The sequence below is a fragment of the Stegostoma tigrinum genome, chromosome 12 (assembly GCF_030684315.1).
Source record: "Stegostoma tigrinum isolate sSteTig4 chromosome 12, sSteTig4.hap1, whole genome shotgun sequence".
In the NCBI taxonomy this organism is placed as follows: domain Eukaryota; kingdom Metazoa; phylum Chordata; class Chondrichthyes; order Orectolobiformes; family Stegostomatidae; genus Stegostoma; species Stegostoma tigrinum.
The window spans coordinates 493131-513317 of NC_081365.1; the positions used below are offsets into that span (position 1 = coordinate 493131).

The 20187-nt window shown below is 43.4% G+C and overlaps 1 protein-coding gene across 6 annotated transcripts in view; it reads left to right on the top strand.

The window, feature by feature from the left end:
* LOC125456760 (homeobox protein PKNOX1) overlaps positions 1–20187 on the top strand; it is a 138747-nt gene that overhangs the window by 63966 nt on the left and 54594 nt on the right. For all 6 annotated transcript variants that reach the window (XM_059650057.1, XM_059650060.1, XM_059650056.1 and 3 more), the window contains one exon: positions 7563–7733. In XM_059650057.1, the coding sequence (XP_059506040.1) occupies positions 7563–7733 (171 nt within the window). The remainder of the gene's footprint in view (positions 1–7562; positions 7734–20187) is intronic.

A 20187-nucleotide genomic window follows, 5' to 3' on the forward strand; every position in this document is an offset into this window, starting at 1 on the left:
GGTGTCTGAGCAACTTGATAACTTTGTCACTTCCTCAAAGAATTCTGATAGATGAGGGAAAGGCTGTGGATGTTACATACATGGACTTAAGTAAGGTGTTGATAATGTTTCCCATGGTAGGCTGATGGAGAAAGTGAAGTCACTTGGGCCCCAAGGTGGACTAGCTAGATGGATAGAGAACTGGCTGGGCAACAGGAGACAGAGAGTTGTAGTGGAAGGGAGTTTCTCAAATGGAGAACTGTGACCAGTGGTGTTCCACAGGAATCCGTGTTGGGACCACTGTTGTTTGTGATATATGTAAATGATCTGGAGGAAAGTATAGATGGTCTGATTAGCAAGTTTGCTGATGACACTAAGATTGGTGGGGTAGCAGATAGTGAAGGGGACTGTCAAAGAATGCAGCAGAATATCAATAGATTGGAGAGTTAGGTGGAGAAATGGCAGATGGCGTTCAATCCAGGCAAATGCAAGGTGATGCATTTTGGAAGATCCAATTCAAGAACGAACTGTACGGTAAATGGAAAATCCCTGGGAAAATTGATGCACAGAGAGATCTGGGTGTTCAGGTCATGTTCCAGTTGTTTAGGACTTTGGTTCAACCACATTTGGAATACTGCGTACAGTTCTGATCACCACATTACCAAAAGGATGTGGATGCTTTGGAGAGGGTGCAGAGGAGGTTCACCAGGATTCTGCGTGGTGTGGAGGGCGCTAGCTATGAAGAGAGGCTGAGTAGATTCGGATTATTTACATTAGAAAGACCGGGGGTTTGTGGGGGGGGCACCTGATTGAGGTCTACAAAATCATGAGGGGTATAGTCAAGGTGGATAGCAAGAAGCCTTTTCCCAGAGTTGGGTACTCAATTACTCGGCGTCATGAGTTCAAAGTGAGAGGAGGAACGTTTAAGGGAGATATGTGTGGAAAATTCTTTACACAGAGGGTGGTGGGTGCCTGGAACGCATTGCCAGCAGAGGTGGTAGAGGCGGGCACAATAGCGTCATTTAAGATGTATCTGGGCAGATACATGAATGGGCAGAGAGCAGAGGGATCCAGAACCTTGGAAAATAGGTGACAGGTTTAGATAGAGGATCTGGATCAGCGCAGGCTTGGAGGGCCGAAGGCCCCGATCCTGTGCTGTAACTTTCTTTGTTCTTTGTTCTCAGATATCGGCCGAGCACAAGCAGGTGGGACTAGTTCAGTTTAGGAATATGGTTGGCATGGACTGGTTGGACCAAAGAATCTGTTTCTGTGCTGTATGACTTTATGACTCGTAAGAATATCCTGCAACCATTTTTTGACATCCCTAAATATGGCCAGGGAGGCAGCACACCATTCTAGAGTTGCATTAATGACTGCAGAAACACCTTCAGTTCCCCTATCTAAAGGATCAGCTGTCATTCTGCCCTTCCAGCCTGCTTCCTCCCTCCTGTCCAACTGGGTTATCCAAGGACTTGCCTTTGGCTGCACTCCTCGTAAAATCCATCTCCGTCACTAATATCCTGAATGGAAACAACAACAGATATTGCTGGAAGATTTCAGCAGGTCTAGCAGCAGAGAAAAAGCAGAGTGACCCTTCTTCAGAACCATGTTGTCAAGTTTTTCCAGCAATTTCTGTTTTTGTTTTATGCTATACAAATAATTCTCTGCTTAGCGGATATACCTCCGTCACTGAACAGTTACCCCACCTCTGAAACCCGGAGCTCAAGCTTGTTCTGCTGTTGACACTTACTGCACATGGACTCAGCTAAGTCACAAAGTGTGTCCACAACTCCCCCAGTCCCACAGAATAATGAGCACTCTGCTTGCCCACCTGCACTGCCATAAATTAACATTACATACTGTAATTTTGATTCCTTTAACCAATGTCAGTCTTAATCATGTACTATTTTAAAAAAAACTGGAGATTAGTGTAAAGTAGAAATTCTTTTGTCCTTGCTCACTAATCAGCTGCCTCTCCAGGCCTTATGAATTCTGACTTTCCATGTACCTGTTTAGATTTCTAAATCACTGGATTTGAAACACAATTCCTGACAGTAACTTCAATAACCAATCAACTGATGTCTTTCTGTGATGTCACTGTTTGACTTTTCTCCTCATCTCATCATGCTGTTTTATCTTGTATCTGCTCTAACTCTCTCTCTCCCTCTTTCACACACACACAACCCACCACCCCATCGCTTTTACACATGCTGGTGACTGTGTTACTTTAAAGCAAACATATACTTCATGCATAAAAAATCTTTATGTACATTCAAGGTACTTAATCTTTTACAATCTTTGCATATCAGTAGAAACAAACATTGGAATTTGAAATTCGCTTCAATTGGAAAAATCAAAGGGATTTCTTACTTGTTTAGGAAACTACTGATATTGAGGCAACAAGTGGGTCTGATAACTGAACAGACCTTCAACATACTTCAGCAGAAAGATCTTAGACGGTAGTCTTTCCAAATTGTGGTTTGGCAGCAGCTTTAGTGTATCACTGAATGCGAGTCCTGGACCTTGGAAATGCTCGTCAGTAACACTTTGTTGAGGTCAACTCTTTGCACTGGAAGATGAACAAGCTTCGAGAGAACTAAAGAACATCTTTCAATGAGTTGATGGTCCTCCAGGATGCAGTTGTTGTTTGTCTCGGTGTGGTGTCCCAGGGAACAGACCATGGAGTACAGAGTCCTGCATCACAAAGATGTTTGGGACAAACTGTGTCAAAAACCACTGCATCTTTCCCTAGACTTCCTTTGCAAAGGCACATTCCAGAAGGAGATGTTTGTCAGTCCCCAGCCCATCCCACTTCAAGAGCAACATGTGATGGCACAGCTGTCCAGAGTACATAAAGACCCAACAGGCAGTGTCCTTCTCACCGGCAGACATGCGATGTCTTGGTGCTTGTTGGAAAGTTCTGGTGATGAGACATTCTGCCAAATGACTTGGACAATCTACTCATGAAACCACACGGTTTTTCCCTTTTCCCACAGGGTCTCGAAGATGCTATGTGCTGAGCACTTCTTGATGGACTTATTGTCAAAGGTGTTCTTCTTTGCAAATTTCTCTATGAAGAATCACAGATATGGAATGGTCCAATGAATTGGAGCATTCTGCGCCACTGAGGCCGTATCCATCCTTTTGCAATACCGGAATAGATAGAACCTCAGTACATAGTGACACTTGGTATTTGCCTACTGAGGGTCTATACACAGCTTGATGTAGCCACGCGCAAAGGTGACCATCAGGATGAGGGCAGAGTTGGGTACATTCTCTTCTTCTCCCACCCCCCAACACCACCCCCATCATCAAGAGCTTTGTACATGGTGTCCCTGCAGACATAATCCATCTTTGACCTCCAGGTGAAGTAGATGATGATTCGGGTGACTGCAGTTGTGCAGGTTCAGGGAATAGGCCAGGCCTGCGCCATGTGCAGCAACACCAACAGAACTTCATACCTGATAACCAACCTTTTACCTGTAGTGGCAAGGGACCGGTGCTGTCATTCGCTCAGTTTCTGCCTCACCTTGGCAATACTCTCCTTCTGAGTGTTTGCACATGCCCTGAGTCCTCCAATCCATATACCCAGCATCTTCAGGTACCCTGTCCTGCTGGTGAATGAGATAAAGGATCGGTCAGCCTAGTTCCCAAAGAAAACTGCCTCATTCTTGTCTCAATTTACCTGGATTTTCGAGGCCACTTTGAACTGATCACACATGCTCATGAGTCAGCGCACTGATAACAGATCTGAGTAGAACAAGGATACGTCATCCATGTACAGGGAGGCTTTGACCAGCAGGCCTCCTTTGCCTGAAATAGTCACCCCACTGTGGCTCACATTCTTCCTGATGGACTCAGCAAAGGCTATACAACACACAAATTCGGTGAGAGAATGGGCAGTGCTACCTGACTCCAGAGCTGGTCGAGAAGCTTTTTAATTCCTGCCATTTGATTGAGACAGCACTAACAATGTTGGTGTAAAGCTGTTGGATCCAATTGCAGATTCCCTCCCCAAAGCCAATTTTGGAGAACGTGGCCCCGGTGTATGTGCACAGTATCCTGCCAAAGGCCTTCTCCTGGCCCAGTCTGATGAGACAGGTATTCATTCCTTTGTACTGCACATAGGCGGTGGTATCCCTGAGGAGCATGCAGCTCTTAGATCTTCCTGCCCAGTACAGCACAGGTTTGGCCGGGGTGAGTCACTGATTTCAGAACAGACCTGACCTGGTTGGCGATGACCTTAGACAGGATTTTGTAGTCTGCATTAAGCAGTGAAATTGGTCACCAACTTCAGATTTTCTCCCTTTCTCTTGCTTGTAGATGAGGGTGATGATACATTTGATCATGGATTTGCCGATGGTACCTGACAGAAACACACTGTCGTACACCTCCAGCAGTCGTAGTCAGTCAATCAAGTCCCACAGAGCAGCCAGAAGACTGTCACTTCCATGAATTTTACTCTCTTCAGAGGACTCAAGAGCTTTGGTCAGCTCGGCCAGAGATAACGGCTGGCCCAGCCTGTCCTGCATGCTGTCATCTAAGACCTCCGTGGTAAAGGACAGGAACGACTGGGAGGCTGTGCTGTCTGTGGGCGTCATGCCATATATTCTGGCATAAAAAGATTTGCTGATCCTCAGGATGTCAGACTGAGATGATGTTACCGAGCCATCTTTTTCCTTCAGGCTGGTGATCACAGAGCTCTCCCTGTGCACCTTCTGGAAGAAGAAACATGAGCATGTCTCATCTTGCTCCACTGTGCAGACCCTGGACTGGAAAATTATTTTGGGGGCATCTGAGGCAAGGAGCAAGGCTTGCTGGCGCTTCACCTCCTGGAGACCCTGTGTGACATCGACCCCCATCACCTACAGCAGGAGTAGGATCTGTATGGGTTTCTGGAGTTTGAACAGTTTTTCCCAACTCTCTGTCTCTCGCCATCTGAACACCTTTGAGGATGAAGAACTTATAGATGTTCCCCTTGACTGTTTCCCATCAGTCTGATGGAGACTCAGAGGTGTTTCATGATTCTCCAACCTGTATAAACCCTTTAAGATCCTTAATGTTTCCTGGGGTCAGAGGTTTCACATTCAGCTTCCATGATCCCTTGCCAGCCCGCTGGTCATCCTTTAGCTAGCAGTTGGCCAATAGGAGGCAGTGGTCAGAGACGAACACTAGCTTGACATCATTGCATCTGACAAAGAACACTTGGAATGCAAACAGGAAACCTATCTTGAGTGGATAGACCTGTATGGACATGGCCAGTGGAATGGTGCTGGGCTATTAATCCAGAGGCCCAGTAATGTTCTGGGCCTGGGTTCGAATCCCACCGTGGCAGGTGGTAGAATTTGAATTCTGTACAAATTTGGAATTCAGAGTCTAATAATGACCATGAATCTAATGTTGATTGTCGGAAAAACCCATCTAGCTCACTAAAATGGCCTGTGTGTAACTTTAGACTTGGAGCAATATGGTTGACTCTTAACTGCTCTTTGGGTAATAAATGCTGGCCTAGCCAGTGATGCCCTCATCCCGTGAATGAATTTTTAAAAAGTTGCCACCCCACAGCAGAATACTGTTTAGAAAGTGCTGTTTGAGGATCTTGGGTGAATTTCTGCAGCGCATCTTGTCGATAGTACACACTGCTGCTACTGAGTGTCAGTGGAAGAGGAGCAGATGTTTGTGGATGCAGTGCCGATCAAGCGGGCTGCTTTGTCCTCGATGGTGTCAAGCTTCATAATTGTTGTTGGGGCTGTGCATATCCAGGTAAGTGGAGAGTATCCCATCACACTGCTGACTTATGACTTGTAGATGGTGGTCAGGTTTGAGGAGTCAGCATGTGTGTTACTCCACACAGTATTCCAAGTCTCTGGCCTGGGCCTCCTGCAGTGCCATAATGACGCCACCCGTAGGTTGCAGGAACAGCAACTCATACTCCGCTTGGGAACCCCACAGCCCAATGGTATCAATGTGGATTTCACCAGCTTCAAAATCTCCCCTCCCCCCCACTGCAAACCAAAACCAGCCCAGCTCATCCCCGCCTCCCTAACCTGTTCTTCCTCTCACCTATCCCCTCCTCCCACCTCAAGCCACACGTCCATTTCCTACCTACCAACCTCATCCTGCCCCCTTGACCTGTCCGTCCTCCCCACCTATACTCTCCTCTCCACCTATCTTCTCTTCTAACCATCTTCGATCCGCCTCCCCCTCTCCCCCTATTTATTCAGAACCCTCTCCCCATCCCCCTTTCTGATGAAGGGTCTTGGCCCGAAACGTCAGTTTTTGTGCTCCTAAGATGCTGCTTGGCCAGCTGTGTTCATCCAGCTCCACACTTTGTTGTCACTGAGCAGGTGCTGCTTGATAGCACTAGCACTTTCCTGATGATCGAGAGTAGACTGATGGGGATTGGATTTGTTCTACTTTTTATGTACTGGCCATACTTGAGCAATTTTCCACATTGTTTGGTTGATACCAGTGTCGTAACTGTGCTAAAACTGCTTGGCTAGGGGAACGGCAAATTCTGCATCACAAGTCCTTAGTACTATTGCCAGGATGTTCTCAGGACTCTCAGCCTTTGCAGTATCTAATATCTCCAACTGTTTCTTGATATCACATGGCATGAATCAAGTTGGCTGAAGACTGGTACCTGTAATGCTGGGGACCACTGGAGAATGCTGTGATGGATCATCCAATTGGCACTTCTGGCTGAAGATTCCTACAAAAGCTTCAGCCTTATTTTTTGCACTGATGTGCTAGGTTCTTCCATCATTGAGGATGGGGATAGTTATGGAGCCTGTTCCTCCAGTGAGTTGTTTAATTGCCTGGTGACATTACCATTACACTGCCTCCTCTCCTCACTGATGTAAATAATGACTGAATTAGTTAAGAATGAGTTTGCATTTAATTTACATTCTTAATTACTGCACAATTTCTTCAATAATCAGAGTTTTTGATACAGGCTGAAACCATTCAGCTTCTCATCTTTGTTCTACTGCAATCTCAACAATCAACCTATTCAGACATATTATACCTCGACTTTAGGCCCAAATATGCTGTCTGCTCTAATCCCCCTTTCATGTTTTTGTTCTTCAATTCCACGATTAACCCAGTTTCAGGGTGAATTACGTATTCTGATGACTTCGCATAACCTCCTGTCTAAATCTCTAACCTACATTAAGATCTTCATTAAAACCTGTTAGAAGATCTTCAAAAGTGGAAGCAATGTTTATCTATTTGTCCTTTTAAACACAGATCAAATGGAATCCTCTTTAGCAACTTCTCTCTTACCTTTTTTATATAAAAAAAAATCTGTCCACCTGTTTGCTCTCTCTCAATATTAGGTGATTTTGGTCTTAAAACATTCCATCTTCGAGATTTAATCGCAAGTTAATGATAATAATTGCTTCATAGAAGTAGGCTGTCTGCAATCTGAATACAAAACTATTGGAAGATTTTGTAAATATTACAACTGATGTTTAATTTTGTCCCAGTTGAAAAGTATTCACAGATTTCTACATTAACTTTGACTGGCTCATATTTATTGTGCTACCATTTATTTACTTTGTCTTTGTTTTCACACTATATAGATGGTGAAAGCAATCCAAGTGTTACGTATTCATCTGTTGGAGTTGGAGAAAGTTAATGATCTCTGCAAAGATTTTTGCAACCGTTACATTGCTTGTCTGAAAACTAAAATGAACAGTGAAAACCTACTAAGCAGTGATCCAGGAGGTCCTTATGCATCTGTTCAAACACAGGTAATGAATGGTGCCCCCTCTATAAACTGTCTCTCCTCTCTTGTACAATCCACCATTAGTATCTGGTTTTAAGATCTCATGTTTTACCAATGTTTTATTTATGACTGATTAATAAAATAATTATTCAGGAAATTTCCATTACTACTGCTGGATCTTTAACTGAGAAAGGTAATGTTAAACTTTGGAATTTAACCTACCAACATTGAATTAGGAGTGGAAATGGGCCACTGAGCCCTTTGCATGTATTCTACCATTCAATAAGATCATAGCTTACTTCACATTCCTGCCTATCCCTGATAACCTTTCATCTCTTCCTTGTCATAAATCTATCCATTTCTGCCATAAAAATATTTAAAGACCCAGCTCCCAGCATCTTTTGAGTAAGGGTTCCAAAGATTCACAACCATTCCATTAGAAACAAGTTCTCATCTCTGTCTTACATGAGTGATAATGTACCTTTAGACAGTGACCACAAATGGAAATATTGTCTCTATATCTACCCTGTCAAGTTCTCTCAAGCTGTTAAATATTTCGATCAAGCAGATGAGATATAACCGTAATCTATTCAACCTTTCATCATAAGACTATACACTCATTCTAGGTATTAACTCAAAAACCCTTCTTTGAACTGCTTCCAACACATTTATGTCCTTCCTTAAATAAAGAGGCAAATGCTAAAGATAATACTTAGCTGTTGTCTCACCAGTGCCCTGAATAATTGACGCAAAACATCCGTACTTTTGCATTTATTCCCCATGGATTAAAGGATAGCATTCTATTAGCGTCCCCATTTACTTGTTTGCACCTTTATCTTACTCATTTCCAATTCATGCAATAGGACACTGGGATCACTCTGCATCTCAGAGTCCTGCAATTATCACCCATTTATATTATATGCTGTTTTTATTTTATCTGCCAAAATGGACAATTTCAATCGTCTACTTTGGTTTCCAGATTTTGCCCACTCACTTAGTCTACCTATATCCTTTCATAGCCTCCAGGAAACTATAGACTGGTAGGTCTCACATCGGTGGTTGGGAAGCCATGAGCTAGAATTCTTAGGGATAGGATTTATGTGTATTTGGATAAGTATGGTCCAATTAGAGGTCCTAGTTATCATGGCTTTGTGCAGGGCAGGTCATGTGTTACTAACTTGAGGGAATTTTTCAAAGACGTGATGAAAGTGATCGATGAGAGTATAGCGATGGATGTTGTCTAAATGGAGTTTAGTAATGCTATTGACAAGGTCCCCCATGGTAGGCACATCCCAAAGATAAAGATGTGTGGATCAATGGTGACTTGGCCACAGAATTGGTTCACCCATAGCAGACAAAGGGTAGTAATGGGAGAGTGATTTTCTGGCTGGAGATTGGTGACTGGTGATGTTCCACAGGGATCCATACTGGGACCTCTGTACTGTTTGTGATATATATAAATGACTTGGTTGAAAATGTAGTGGGTTAAGACCCTAAGACATGGGAGTGCAAGTAAGGCCATTCCGCCCATCGAGTCCACTCCACCATTTAGTCATGGCTGATGGGCATTTCAACTCCACTTCCCTGCACTCTCCCCGTAGCCCTTAACTCCTTGCGAGACCAAGAAATTATCAATCTCTGCTTTGAAGACATCTAACATCCTGGCCTCCACTGCGCTCCGTGGCAATGAATTCCACAGGCCCACCACTCACTGGCTGAAAAAATGTCTCCTCATTTCCGTTCTAAATTTACCCCCTCTAATTTTAAGGCCGTGCCCATGGGTCCTAGTTTCCCCACCTAACGGAAACAACTTCCCAGCATCCACCCTTTCTAAGCCATTCATTATCCTGTAAGTTTCTATTAGATCTCCCCTCAATGAATACATATGAAAACTCTAATGAATACAGTCCCAGGATCCTCAGCCGTTCATCATATGTTAAGCCTACCATTCCAGGGATCATCCGTGTGAATCTCTGGTGGACACGCTCCAGTGCTAGCATGTCCTTCCTGAGGTGTGGGGCCCAAAATTGGACACAGTATTCTAAATGGGGTTAGTAAGTTTGCAGACAATAGAACATAGAACATAGAACAGTACAGCACAGAACAGGCCCTTCAGCCCACAAAGTTGTGCCGACCATTGATCCTCATGTATGCACCCTCAAATTTCTGTGACCATATACATGTCCAGCAGTCTCTTAAATGACCCCAATGACCTTGCTTCCACAACTGCTGCTGGCAACGCATTCCATGCTCTCACAACTCTCTGCGTAAAGAACCTGCCTCTGACATCCCCTCTTGTATACCTCAATTAGGTCCCCTCTCGTCCTCCTTTTCTCCAATGAAAAGAGACCGAGCTCAGTCAACCTCTCTTCATAAGATAAGCCCTCCAGTCCAGGCAGCATCCTGGTAAACCTCCTCTGAACCCTCTCCAAAGCATCCACATCTTTCCTATAATAGGGCGCCCAGAACTGGACGCAGTATTCCAAGTGCGGTCTAACCAAAGTTTTATAGAGCTGCAACAAGATGTCACGACTCTTAAACTCAATCCCCCTGTTAATGAAAGCCAAAACACCATATGCTTTCTTAACAACCCTGTCCACTTGGGTGGCCATTTTAAGGGATCTATGTATCTGCACACCAAGATCCCTCTGTTCCTCCACACTGCCAAGAATCCTATCCTTAATCCTGTACTCAGCTTTCAAATTCGACCTTCCAAAATGCATCACCTCGCATTTATCCAGGTTGAACTCCATCTGCCACCTCTCAGCCCATCTCTGCATCCTGTCAATGTCCCGCTGCAGCCTACAACAGCCCTCTACACTGTCAACGACACCTCCGACCTTTGTGTCGTCTGCAAACTTGCTGACCCATCCTTCAATCCCCTCATCCAAGTCATTAATAAAAATTACAAACAGTAGAGGCCCAAGGACAGAGCCCTGTGGAACCCCACTCACCACTGACTTCCAGGCAGAATATTTTCCTTCTACTACCACTCGCTGTCTTCTGTTGGCCAGCCAATTCTGTATCCAAGCAGCTAAGTTCCCCTGTATCCCATTCCTCCTGACCTTCTGAATGAGCCTACCATGGGGAACCTTATCAAATGCCTTACTGAAGTCCATATACACCACATCCACAGCTCGACCCTCATCGACTTTTCTAGTCACATCCTCAAAAAACTCGATAAGGTTTGTAAGGCATGACCTACCCCTCACAAAGCCGTGTTGACTGTATTTGATCAAGCCATGCTCTTCCAGATGGTCATAAATCTTATCCCTCAGAATCCTTTCTAACACCTTGCAGACGACAGACGTGAGACTTACCGGTCTATAATTTCCGGGGATTTCCCTATTTCCTTTCTTGAAGAGAGGAATTACATTTGCCTCTCTCCAGTCCTCAGGTACGACTCCAGTGGAGAGCGAGGATGCAAAGATCTTCGCAAGTGGCGAAGCAATTGCATTTCTCGCTTCCCAAAGCAGCCGAGGACAAATCTGATCCGGGCCTGGCGACTTGTCAATCTTAATGTTTGACAAAATTTTCAGCACATCAGCTTCGTCTATCTCTATCCATTCCAGCATGCACACCTGCTCTTCAAAGGTTTCATTCACTATAAAGTTGGTTTCTTCCGTAAAGACAGAAGCAAAAAACTCATTTAGGGCTTCCCCTACCTCCTCAGGCTCCACACACAAGTTCCCTATGCTATCCCTGATTGGCCCTACTCTTTCTTTGACCATTCTCTTATTCCTCACGTAAGTGTAAAATGCCTTTGTGTTTTCCCGGATTCCTTCTGCCAAGCCTTTCTCGTGCCCCCTCCTGGCTCTCCTCAGACCATTTTTGAGCTCCTTCCTTGCCTGCATGTAATCCTCTCTAGCTGAACTTGACCCTAGCTTCCTCCACCTTATGTAAGCTACCTTCTTCCTTTTCACTAGAAGCTCCACCGCTCTCGTCATCCAAGGTTCCTTAATCTTACCCCTTCTTGCCTGTCTCAGAGGGACATATTTACTCATCACTCCCAACAACTGTTCCTTAAACCGTCTCCACAATATAAGGATCGGTGGAGTTGTGGATAGTGTAGAAGATTGTTGAAGGATGCAGCGGGATATAGAACAGTTGCAGATATGGGCAGAGAAATGGCAGATAGAGGTTAATCCAGTAAGTGTGAGGTGCTGCACTTTGGGAGATCAAATGTTAAGAAAAAGTATACAGTGAATATCCGGAACCCATAGGGCATTGATGTACAGAAGGATATTGGGGTTCAACTCCATAGCTCCCTGAAAGTAGCCACACAAGTAGATAGAGTGATAAAGAAGGCATATGTCATGCTTGGAGATGATGGGAACTGCAGATGCTGGAGAATCCAAGATAATAAAGTGTGGAGCTGGATGAACACAGCAGGCTAAGCAGCATCTTAGGAGCACAAAAGCTGACGTTTCGGGCCAAGACCCTTCATCAGAAAAGACCCCTTGGTTATCTCGCATGTGTCATGCTTGTCTTTATTGATTGGGAAATTGAGTACAAGAGTCAAGATGTCATGTTGCAGCTTTAGTAGACTTTGGTTATGCCACACTTGGAGTATTGCATTCAGTTCTGGTCACCACATTACAGGAAGGATGTGGAGGCTTTGAAGAGGGTGCAGAAGAGGTTTGCCTGGATGTTGCCTGGATAAGAAGAGACTAAAAAAACTGGGGTAGTTTTTTCTGGAGTAGCGGAGGCTGAGGGAAAACTTGATAGAAGCCTGTAAAATTATGAGATGCATTGATAGGGTTGGCGGTCAGAAAATTTCTCCCAGAGTTGAAATGTCTAAAACTAGGAGGCATGCATTTAAGGTCTTGTGATGGGTAGGCCCCTTACATAGAAAGTAAAAGGAGTCTGGAATGTGCTGTCAGGCGTGGTGGTGGAGGCAGATACGATAGGGGCATAAAGGGACTTTTAGATAAGCACATGAATATGCAAGGAATGGATGGATATGGACCAAGGGCAGGCAGAAGGCATTAGTGTAATTTGGCATCACGTGGGCCAAAGGGCCCGTTCCTGTACTGTGCGGTTCTATGTTCTATATCTTCTTGATAAGTTATGTTCCTACCTATCTTTGTGTCATCAGCAAATTTACCAACTGTATCTTCAGTTCCATCATCCAAGTTTATACATAAGTTGTAAGTAGTTAAGGCCCCAGCACTGATCCGTCTTCCACATCGCTCAATGCGTTTGCTAACCAGAAAATGATCCATTTCTGCCTACCCTGTGCCAGCTAATAGGAAGCAATCTTCTATCCATGCCAATGTGCTGCCCCTTACACCACAAGCTTGTAGTTCCTTTGATGTCGCACTTTATTAAATGGCATCTGAAAATCAAAGCACAGTATTTCCATCAGTTCCTGTTATCCACAGCATACATTCCTTCCTCAAAGAATTCCTAAAACTTGGTTGAGCATGATTCCCCTTTCACAAACTCATCTTGACTCTGCAGATGACCTTGATTTTTTCTGAGTGTCTTACCACAATGTTTTTAATAATTTGTTCAGTAACACCTTCCCAGTATTTGTAATTTTCTTGAGTTCCCTCTTCCCCTCCACTTCCTAATTTGTAGCTATTTTGGGGATTTTACTAGTTTCCACTGTAGCAGGGACCAATGCACATATCTGTTCAGTTCATGTACCCTCTGCTTATTTTCCATTAGTAATTCTCCATACTCAATTTCCACAGGAAAGGGCAGCACATTGCCAAGGGTGCAAGACTGTTTCCTGTTAGCTGACATAGGGTGGGCATAAATGGCTCGTGCTCGCTTTAACTCTTCTCATTTTTAAATACTCTTCGAAACTTTTAATCTCTGTTTTTATATTTCTAGCTAGACTTCTCTCTCATTCTAATCTTTTCCCTCCTTATTAATTTTTTGATTTTTATATTCTGTCCAATCTTCTGACTTGTGTCCCATCTTTGCCCAATGATAGGTTTTTTTTGATAAGTTTCAGTTAATGTTTATTACATTTGTGACAGGAAGAATGTGATGTTAATCAGTCCCTATTACCCCACGAGTCATACCATAGTGTAAATGTTTTGTTTCAATCATCAAAATGGCCAATTGTCTCACTTTTGTACTATTACCCAGAACAGAACAATTTATTATAAAGGTTTATTAAACAAAATTCATTCTCAAAAACAGAAAAGACAACAAAGACTGCAGAAATGATGTTTAAAAAGAGAAAACCATCCTTCTTGGCCAATGGTTTGAAAAACAAAGAATTAATTTGATGAATTCTCACAGTCTGTCGGGTTCCATTGTTCTCTCAAACGAATTGCTGGCAGCCAACAGATGATCTTCCAAAAAAGACTTCAATTTTAAATGGCAATCAAGCTGGATCAAAGTCTTTGGATTGTGGCAACAGTTCAGCTTTTTTGAGTTTACAATGTAATTGAAAAACTGAGGTGAGGAAATTTTGTCAGATCCCCAAGTGCTTCAGGGAAGAAAGAGAAGGGGATAATCTTGCTGCTGCTTTAAAGTTGTTTTCTCTTCTCTGATTCCCTAGGTTCATAAAATCAAAAGACAGTCCAGAAAGATTACTAGAAAATCATCAGTTCAGAGGCTCCATAGTCTCCTCCAAAGCTTTTTTTGGCTGTTTGTCCCAAATTATTTGACTTTTCTTAATTAACAGGTGGATCACAGCCCATGCTAAATTGTTGGCATCGTTTTAAAAAATCAAATGAGTTCTCCTCAAACCCTTGGTACAAACCCTTTTTAATCCAGAGCATGTTTAAACAATTCATTATCTTGTAGTTTCCCAAGTAGTCCATCAATATAGACATAGATTCCTATCATCTTTAAATTATTTTGTTTAACCACAAATCGTAGGTCTTCTCCTTGGAATTGTTTTTACTCATTGGAACGTATCTGAAATAGTTTACCAGTGTTGACCTATCCATTAATGTTGTTTGCCAGTCCAGTTCAGCCAGGTCTGCTTTTGTAACCTCAGTTTCTCCTATTTAAGTTCAAAATATTAGTCATGTGTCCACTCTTTCTTCCCTCAAACTGAATTAGAACATAGAACATAGAACAGTACAGCACAGAACAGGCCCTTCAGCCCACAATGTTGCGCCGACCATTGATCCTCATGTATGCACCCTCAAATTTTTGTGACCATATACATGTCCAGCAGTCTCTTAAATGACCCCAATGACCTTGCTTCCACAACTGCTGCTGGCAACGCATTCCATGCTCTCACAACTCTCTGCGTAAAGAACCTGCCTCTGACATCCCCTCTATACTTTCCACCAACCAGCTTAAAACTATGACTCCTCGTGCTAGCCATTTCTGCCCTGGGAAATAGTCTCTGGCTATCAACTCTATCTATGCCTCTCATTATCTTGTATACCTCAATTAGGTCCCCTCTCGTCCTCCTTTTCTCCAATGAAAAAAGTTCGAGCTCAGTCAACCTCTCTTCATAAGATAAGCCCTCCAGTCCAGGCAGCATCCTGGTAAACCTCCTCTGAACCCTCTCCAAAGCATCCACATCTTTCCTATAATAGGGCGCCCAGAACTGGACGCAGTATTCCAAGTGCGGTCTAACCAAAGTTTTATAGAGCTGCAACAAGATGTCACGACTCTTAAACTCAATCCCCCTGTTAATGAAAGCCAAAACACCATATGCTTTCTTAACAACCCTGTCCACTTGGGTGGCCATTTTAAGGGATCTATGTATCTGCACACCAAGATCCCTCTGTTCCTCCACACTGCCAAGAATCCTATCCTTAATCCTGTACTCAGCTTTCAAATTCGACCTTCCAAAATGCATCACCTCGCATTTATCCAGGTTGAACTCCATCTGCCACCTCTCAGCCCATCTCTGCATCCTGTCAATGTCCCGCTGCAGCCTACAACAGCCCTCTACACTGTCAACGACACCTCCGACCTTTGTGTCGTCTGCAAACTTGCTGACCCATCCTTCAATCCCCTCATCCAAGTCATTAATAAAAATTACAAACAGTAGAGGCCCAAGGACAGAGCCCTGTGGAACCCCACTCACCACTGACTTCCAGGCAGAATATTTTCCTTCTACTACCACTCGCTGTCTTCTGTTGGCCAGCCAATTCTGTATCCAAGCAGCTAAGTTCCCCTGTATCCCATTCCTCCTGACCTTCTGAATGAGCCTACCATGGGGAACCTTATCAAATGCCTTACTGAAGTCCATATACACCACATCCACAGCTCGACCCTCATCGACTTTTCTAGTCACATCCTCAAAAAACTCGATAAGGTTTGTAAGGCATGACCTACCCCTCACAAAGCCATGTTGACTGTATTTGATCAAGCCATGCTCTTCCAGATGGTCATAAATCTTATCCCTCAGAATCCTTTCTAACACCTTGCAGACGACAGACGTGAGACTTACCGGTCTATAATTTCCGGGGATTTCCCTATTTCCTTTCTTGAAGAGAGGAATTACATTTGCCTCTCTCCAGTCCTCAGGTACGACTCCAGTGGAGAGCGAGGATGCAAAGATCTTCGCAAGTGGCGAAGCAATTGCATTTCTCGCTTCCCAAAGCAGCCGAGGACAAATCTGATCCGGGCCTGGCGACTTGTCAATCTTAATGTTTGACAAAATTTTCAGCACATCAGCTTCGTCTATCTCTATCCATTCCAGCATGCACACCTGCTCTTCAAAGGTTTCATTCACTACAAAGTTCGTTTTTTTCGTAAAGACAGAAGCAAAAAACTCATTTAGGGTTTTCCCCTACCTCCTCAGGCTCCACACACAAGTTCCCTATGCTATCCCTGATCGGCCCTACTCTTTCTTTGATCATTCTCTTATTCCTCACGTAAGTGTAAAATGCCTTTGTGTTTTCCCGGATTCCTTCTGCCAAGCCTTTCTCGTGCCCCCTCCTGGCTCTCCTCAGTCCATTTTTGAGCTCCTTCCTTGCCTGCATGTAATCCTCTCTAGCTGAACTTGACGCTAGCTTCCTCCACCTTATGTAAGCTACCTTCTTCCTTTTCACAAGAAGCTCCACCGCTCTCGTCATCCAAGGTTCCTTAATCTTACCCCTTCTTGCCTGTCTCAGAGGGACATATTTACTCATCACTCCCAACAACTGTTCCTTAAACAGTCTCCACATGTCTATAGTTCCCTTACCATGGAACAACTGCTCCCAGTCCATGCTTCCTAACTCATGTCTAATCGCATCATAGTTTCCTCTTCCCCAATTAAATATCCTCCCATTATGCCTAATCCTCTCCTTCTCCATAGCTATGTAGAATGTGAGGCAGTTATGGTCACTATCACCAAAATGCTCTCCCACCACAAGATCTGATACCTGCCCCGGCTCGTTTCCGAGCACCAAGTCTAGAATGGCCTCTCCCCTCGTCGGCCTGTCAACGTACTGCGTTAGGAAACCCTCCTGAACACACCTTACAAAAACAGCGCCATTCAAATCTTCTGCTCGAAGGAGGTTCCAATCAATATTAGGAAAGTTAAAGTCACCAAATACAACAACCCTACTGCGTGGACATTCAATTGTATAATGATTGTTGCCATCTAGGGTTACCCTCACTGTGTGGTTATTAATCAATCCTTTCTTATTGTGCAATATCAGGAACAGTATAGCCTGCTCTCTGTTTGATCCAGCATATAATGTTCTAAGAAACTAACTTGACAACATTCTGTGAACACCTCGTCAAATATAACCTTTGCTCATTTGATTTTCCTAGCCTAAATGTCAGAACTCTTCCATGATTCCCACCGTAACTTTGTGACAAGGTCTCATATTTCTTCCGTTAATATTTCCAATCGTGCTTACTGTTAGGACATCTGTATAGCTCTCCCACAATTGACTTCTTGCCCCTATTACTTCTCATCTCTGTTTAGAGTACCACATTATAGTTTCTTGAACTTAGGTTTACCCACTCCATTGGTGTAATAATATCCTTTATTAACAGAGCCACCCATCTACTTTTACCTGGCTTCCTGTACTTCCTAACTTCATGTATCTTCAATTCAGATCCCATTCTGTAACCATGTATGTCTCTGCAGCGGCTAGCAGATCATGCTGATTTATTTCTGTTTGCGCCATTAGTTCGTCTAGTTTGTTTTGAATGCTGTGTGCATGTCTTTAGATTGGATATTTTATTGTTTTGTAACCTCAAGCCTTATCTATTGATTTCCTCTGAGGAGGGAACAGACAGTACAAATCTGTCACTGTTTATTTATCATAATCCATATTAATAACATTTCTTTCTTGCATCATCTCTACATCTGCCAAATTTAATCACTTGATCTTTCTATTTAGTTTAAAGCCCTTTCTGTTTCCCTAGTCATGTGTCTTATCAGAAGACTGGCACCAGCAAGGTTCAGGTGTAGACCATCCCAGTGATACAAGCCACTCTTCCTCTAGTGCTGGAACCCTCTTTCATTTCACCAAATGCCTGAGCATGCATCCTTTTCTTTAAACTAAAGCTGTTACAGTTAGCAAACATGATTTGTCCTTAAGTAAGGCACTTCAGTTTTGAAAAGAGATGAAAAAGAAAAAGCTCGTTTTCTTTCAGGCAGAGATGATTAAGTGATGATTTGATAAAACTATTCAAAAGAGTAATGAATTGGTTTGACAAAGTGCAAAAAGATTGCAGTGTTTTCATTGACAGGGATCATAACCAGAGAACATTGATTTAAACTAATTGGCAAAACAAAACAAGAGGGAAGGTAAACATTTTCTTTACACAAATAATCACGATAAAAAGAATGATGAGGGCATTTTCTGCAGTATTTTTTAAAAGAAAATTAGATAAATACTTTAAAGGGAAAATATACAATGCTCTGGTGAGAGAGCAGGAGGAGTGGGTCTAACTGTATACAAAGTCTTCAATTGCTCCTTGTGTGATAAGCCCTTCATACCTGGGATCATACTTGTAAACCTTCTCTGGATTCATCCAATACTTGCATATCCTTCCTTGGACATGGGGTCTAAAATGTCTCGCAACATTCCAAATGCATTCTGACCAGAGCCTTATACAGCCTCAAACGTAATCTCTTCAGTTGTATTCTAGCCCTCTTGAAATGAATGCGAACATTGCATTTGCCTTCCTAACTGCCAACTGAACCAGCATGTTAACTTTAACAGGAGCCTGAACTAGGACTCCCAAATCCCTTTGTGCTTCAGATTTCCGAAGACTTTCCCCATTTAAAAAATAGTGTACGCCTCTATTCTCTCTACCAAAGTGCATAACCTCACATTTTCCCACAGTGTACCCCATCTCCCACTTCTTTGCCTATCTTCCTCATCATTGCCTATCTGCCCAAGTCCTTCTGCCGCTTCCCTGCTTCCTGAGCTCTATCTGTTCCTCCACCTATCTTTGTGACATATGTAAACTTAGCAACAATGCCCTCAGCTCCTTCATCCAGATTGTTGATTAATAATGTGAATAATTGCAGTCCCAACACTTACCCCTGTGGAATTTCACTGGTCGTCAGCTGCTATTGCAGGCGTAGTTCCTGTTTATTCACGTAAGACCATTAGACATAGGAGTGGAAATTAGGCCATTTGGCCCATCGAGTCCACTCCGCCATTTAATCATGGCTGATGGGCATTTCAACTCCACTTCCCTGCACTCTCCCCGTAGCCCTTGATTCCTTGTGAGATCAAGAATTTATCAGTTTCTGCCTTGAAGACATTTAACATCCCGGCCACCACTGCACTCCGTGGCAATGAATTCCACAGGCCCATCCCTCTTTGGCTGAAGAAATGTCTCCTCATTTTTGTTTTAAATTTACCCCCTCTAATTCTAAGGCTGTGCCCATAGGTCCTAGTCTCCCCGCCTAATGGAAACAAATTCCCAGGATCCACCCTTTCTAAGCCATACATTATCTTGTAAGTTTCTATTAGATCTCCCCTCAACCTTCTAAACTCTAATGAATACAAACTCAGGATACTTAGCCGTTCGTCGTACATTAAACCTACCATTCCAGGGATCATCCATGTGAATCTCCACTGGATACGCCCCAGCGCCAGTATGTCCCACGTGTGGGGCCCAAAATTGGACACAGTATTCTAAATGGGGCCTAAGTAGACCTTTATTAAGTCTCAGAAGCACATCACTGCTTTTATATTCCAACCCTCTTGAGATAAACAACAACATTACGTTCGCTTTCTTAATCACAGACTCTACCTGCAAGTTAACCTTTAGAGAATCCTGGACCAACGCCGCCAGATCCCTTTGTACTTCTGCTTTGTGAATTTTCTCACCGTTTAGAAAATAGTCCATGCCTGTATTCTTTTTTCCAAAGTGCAAAACCTTGTATTTGCTCACGTTGAATTTCATCAGCCATTTCCTGGACCACTCTCCTAAACTGTCTAAATCTTTTTGCAGCCTCCCCACCTCTTCAGTACTACCTGCCTGTCCACCTAACTTCGTATCATCAGCAAACTTCGCCAGAATGCCCCCACTCCCTTCATCCAGATCATTCATATATAAAGTGAACAGCTGTGGCCCCAGCACTGAAC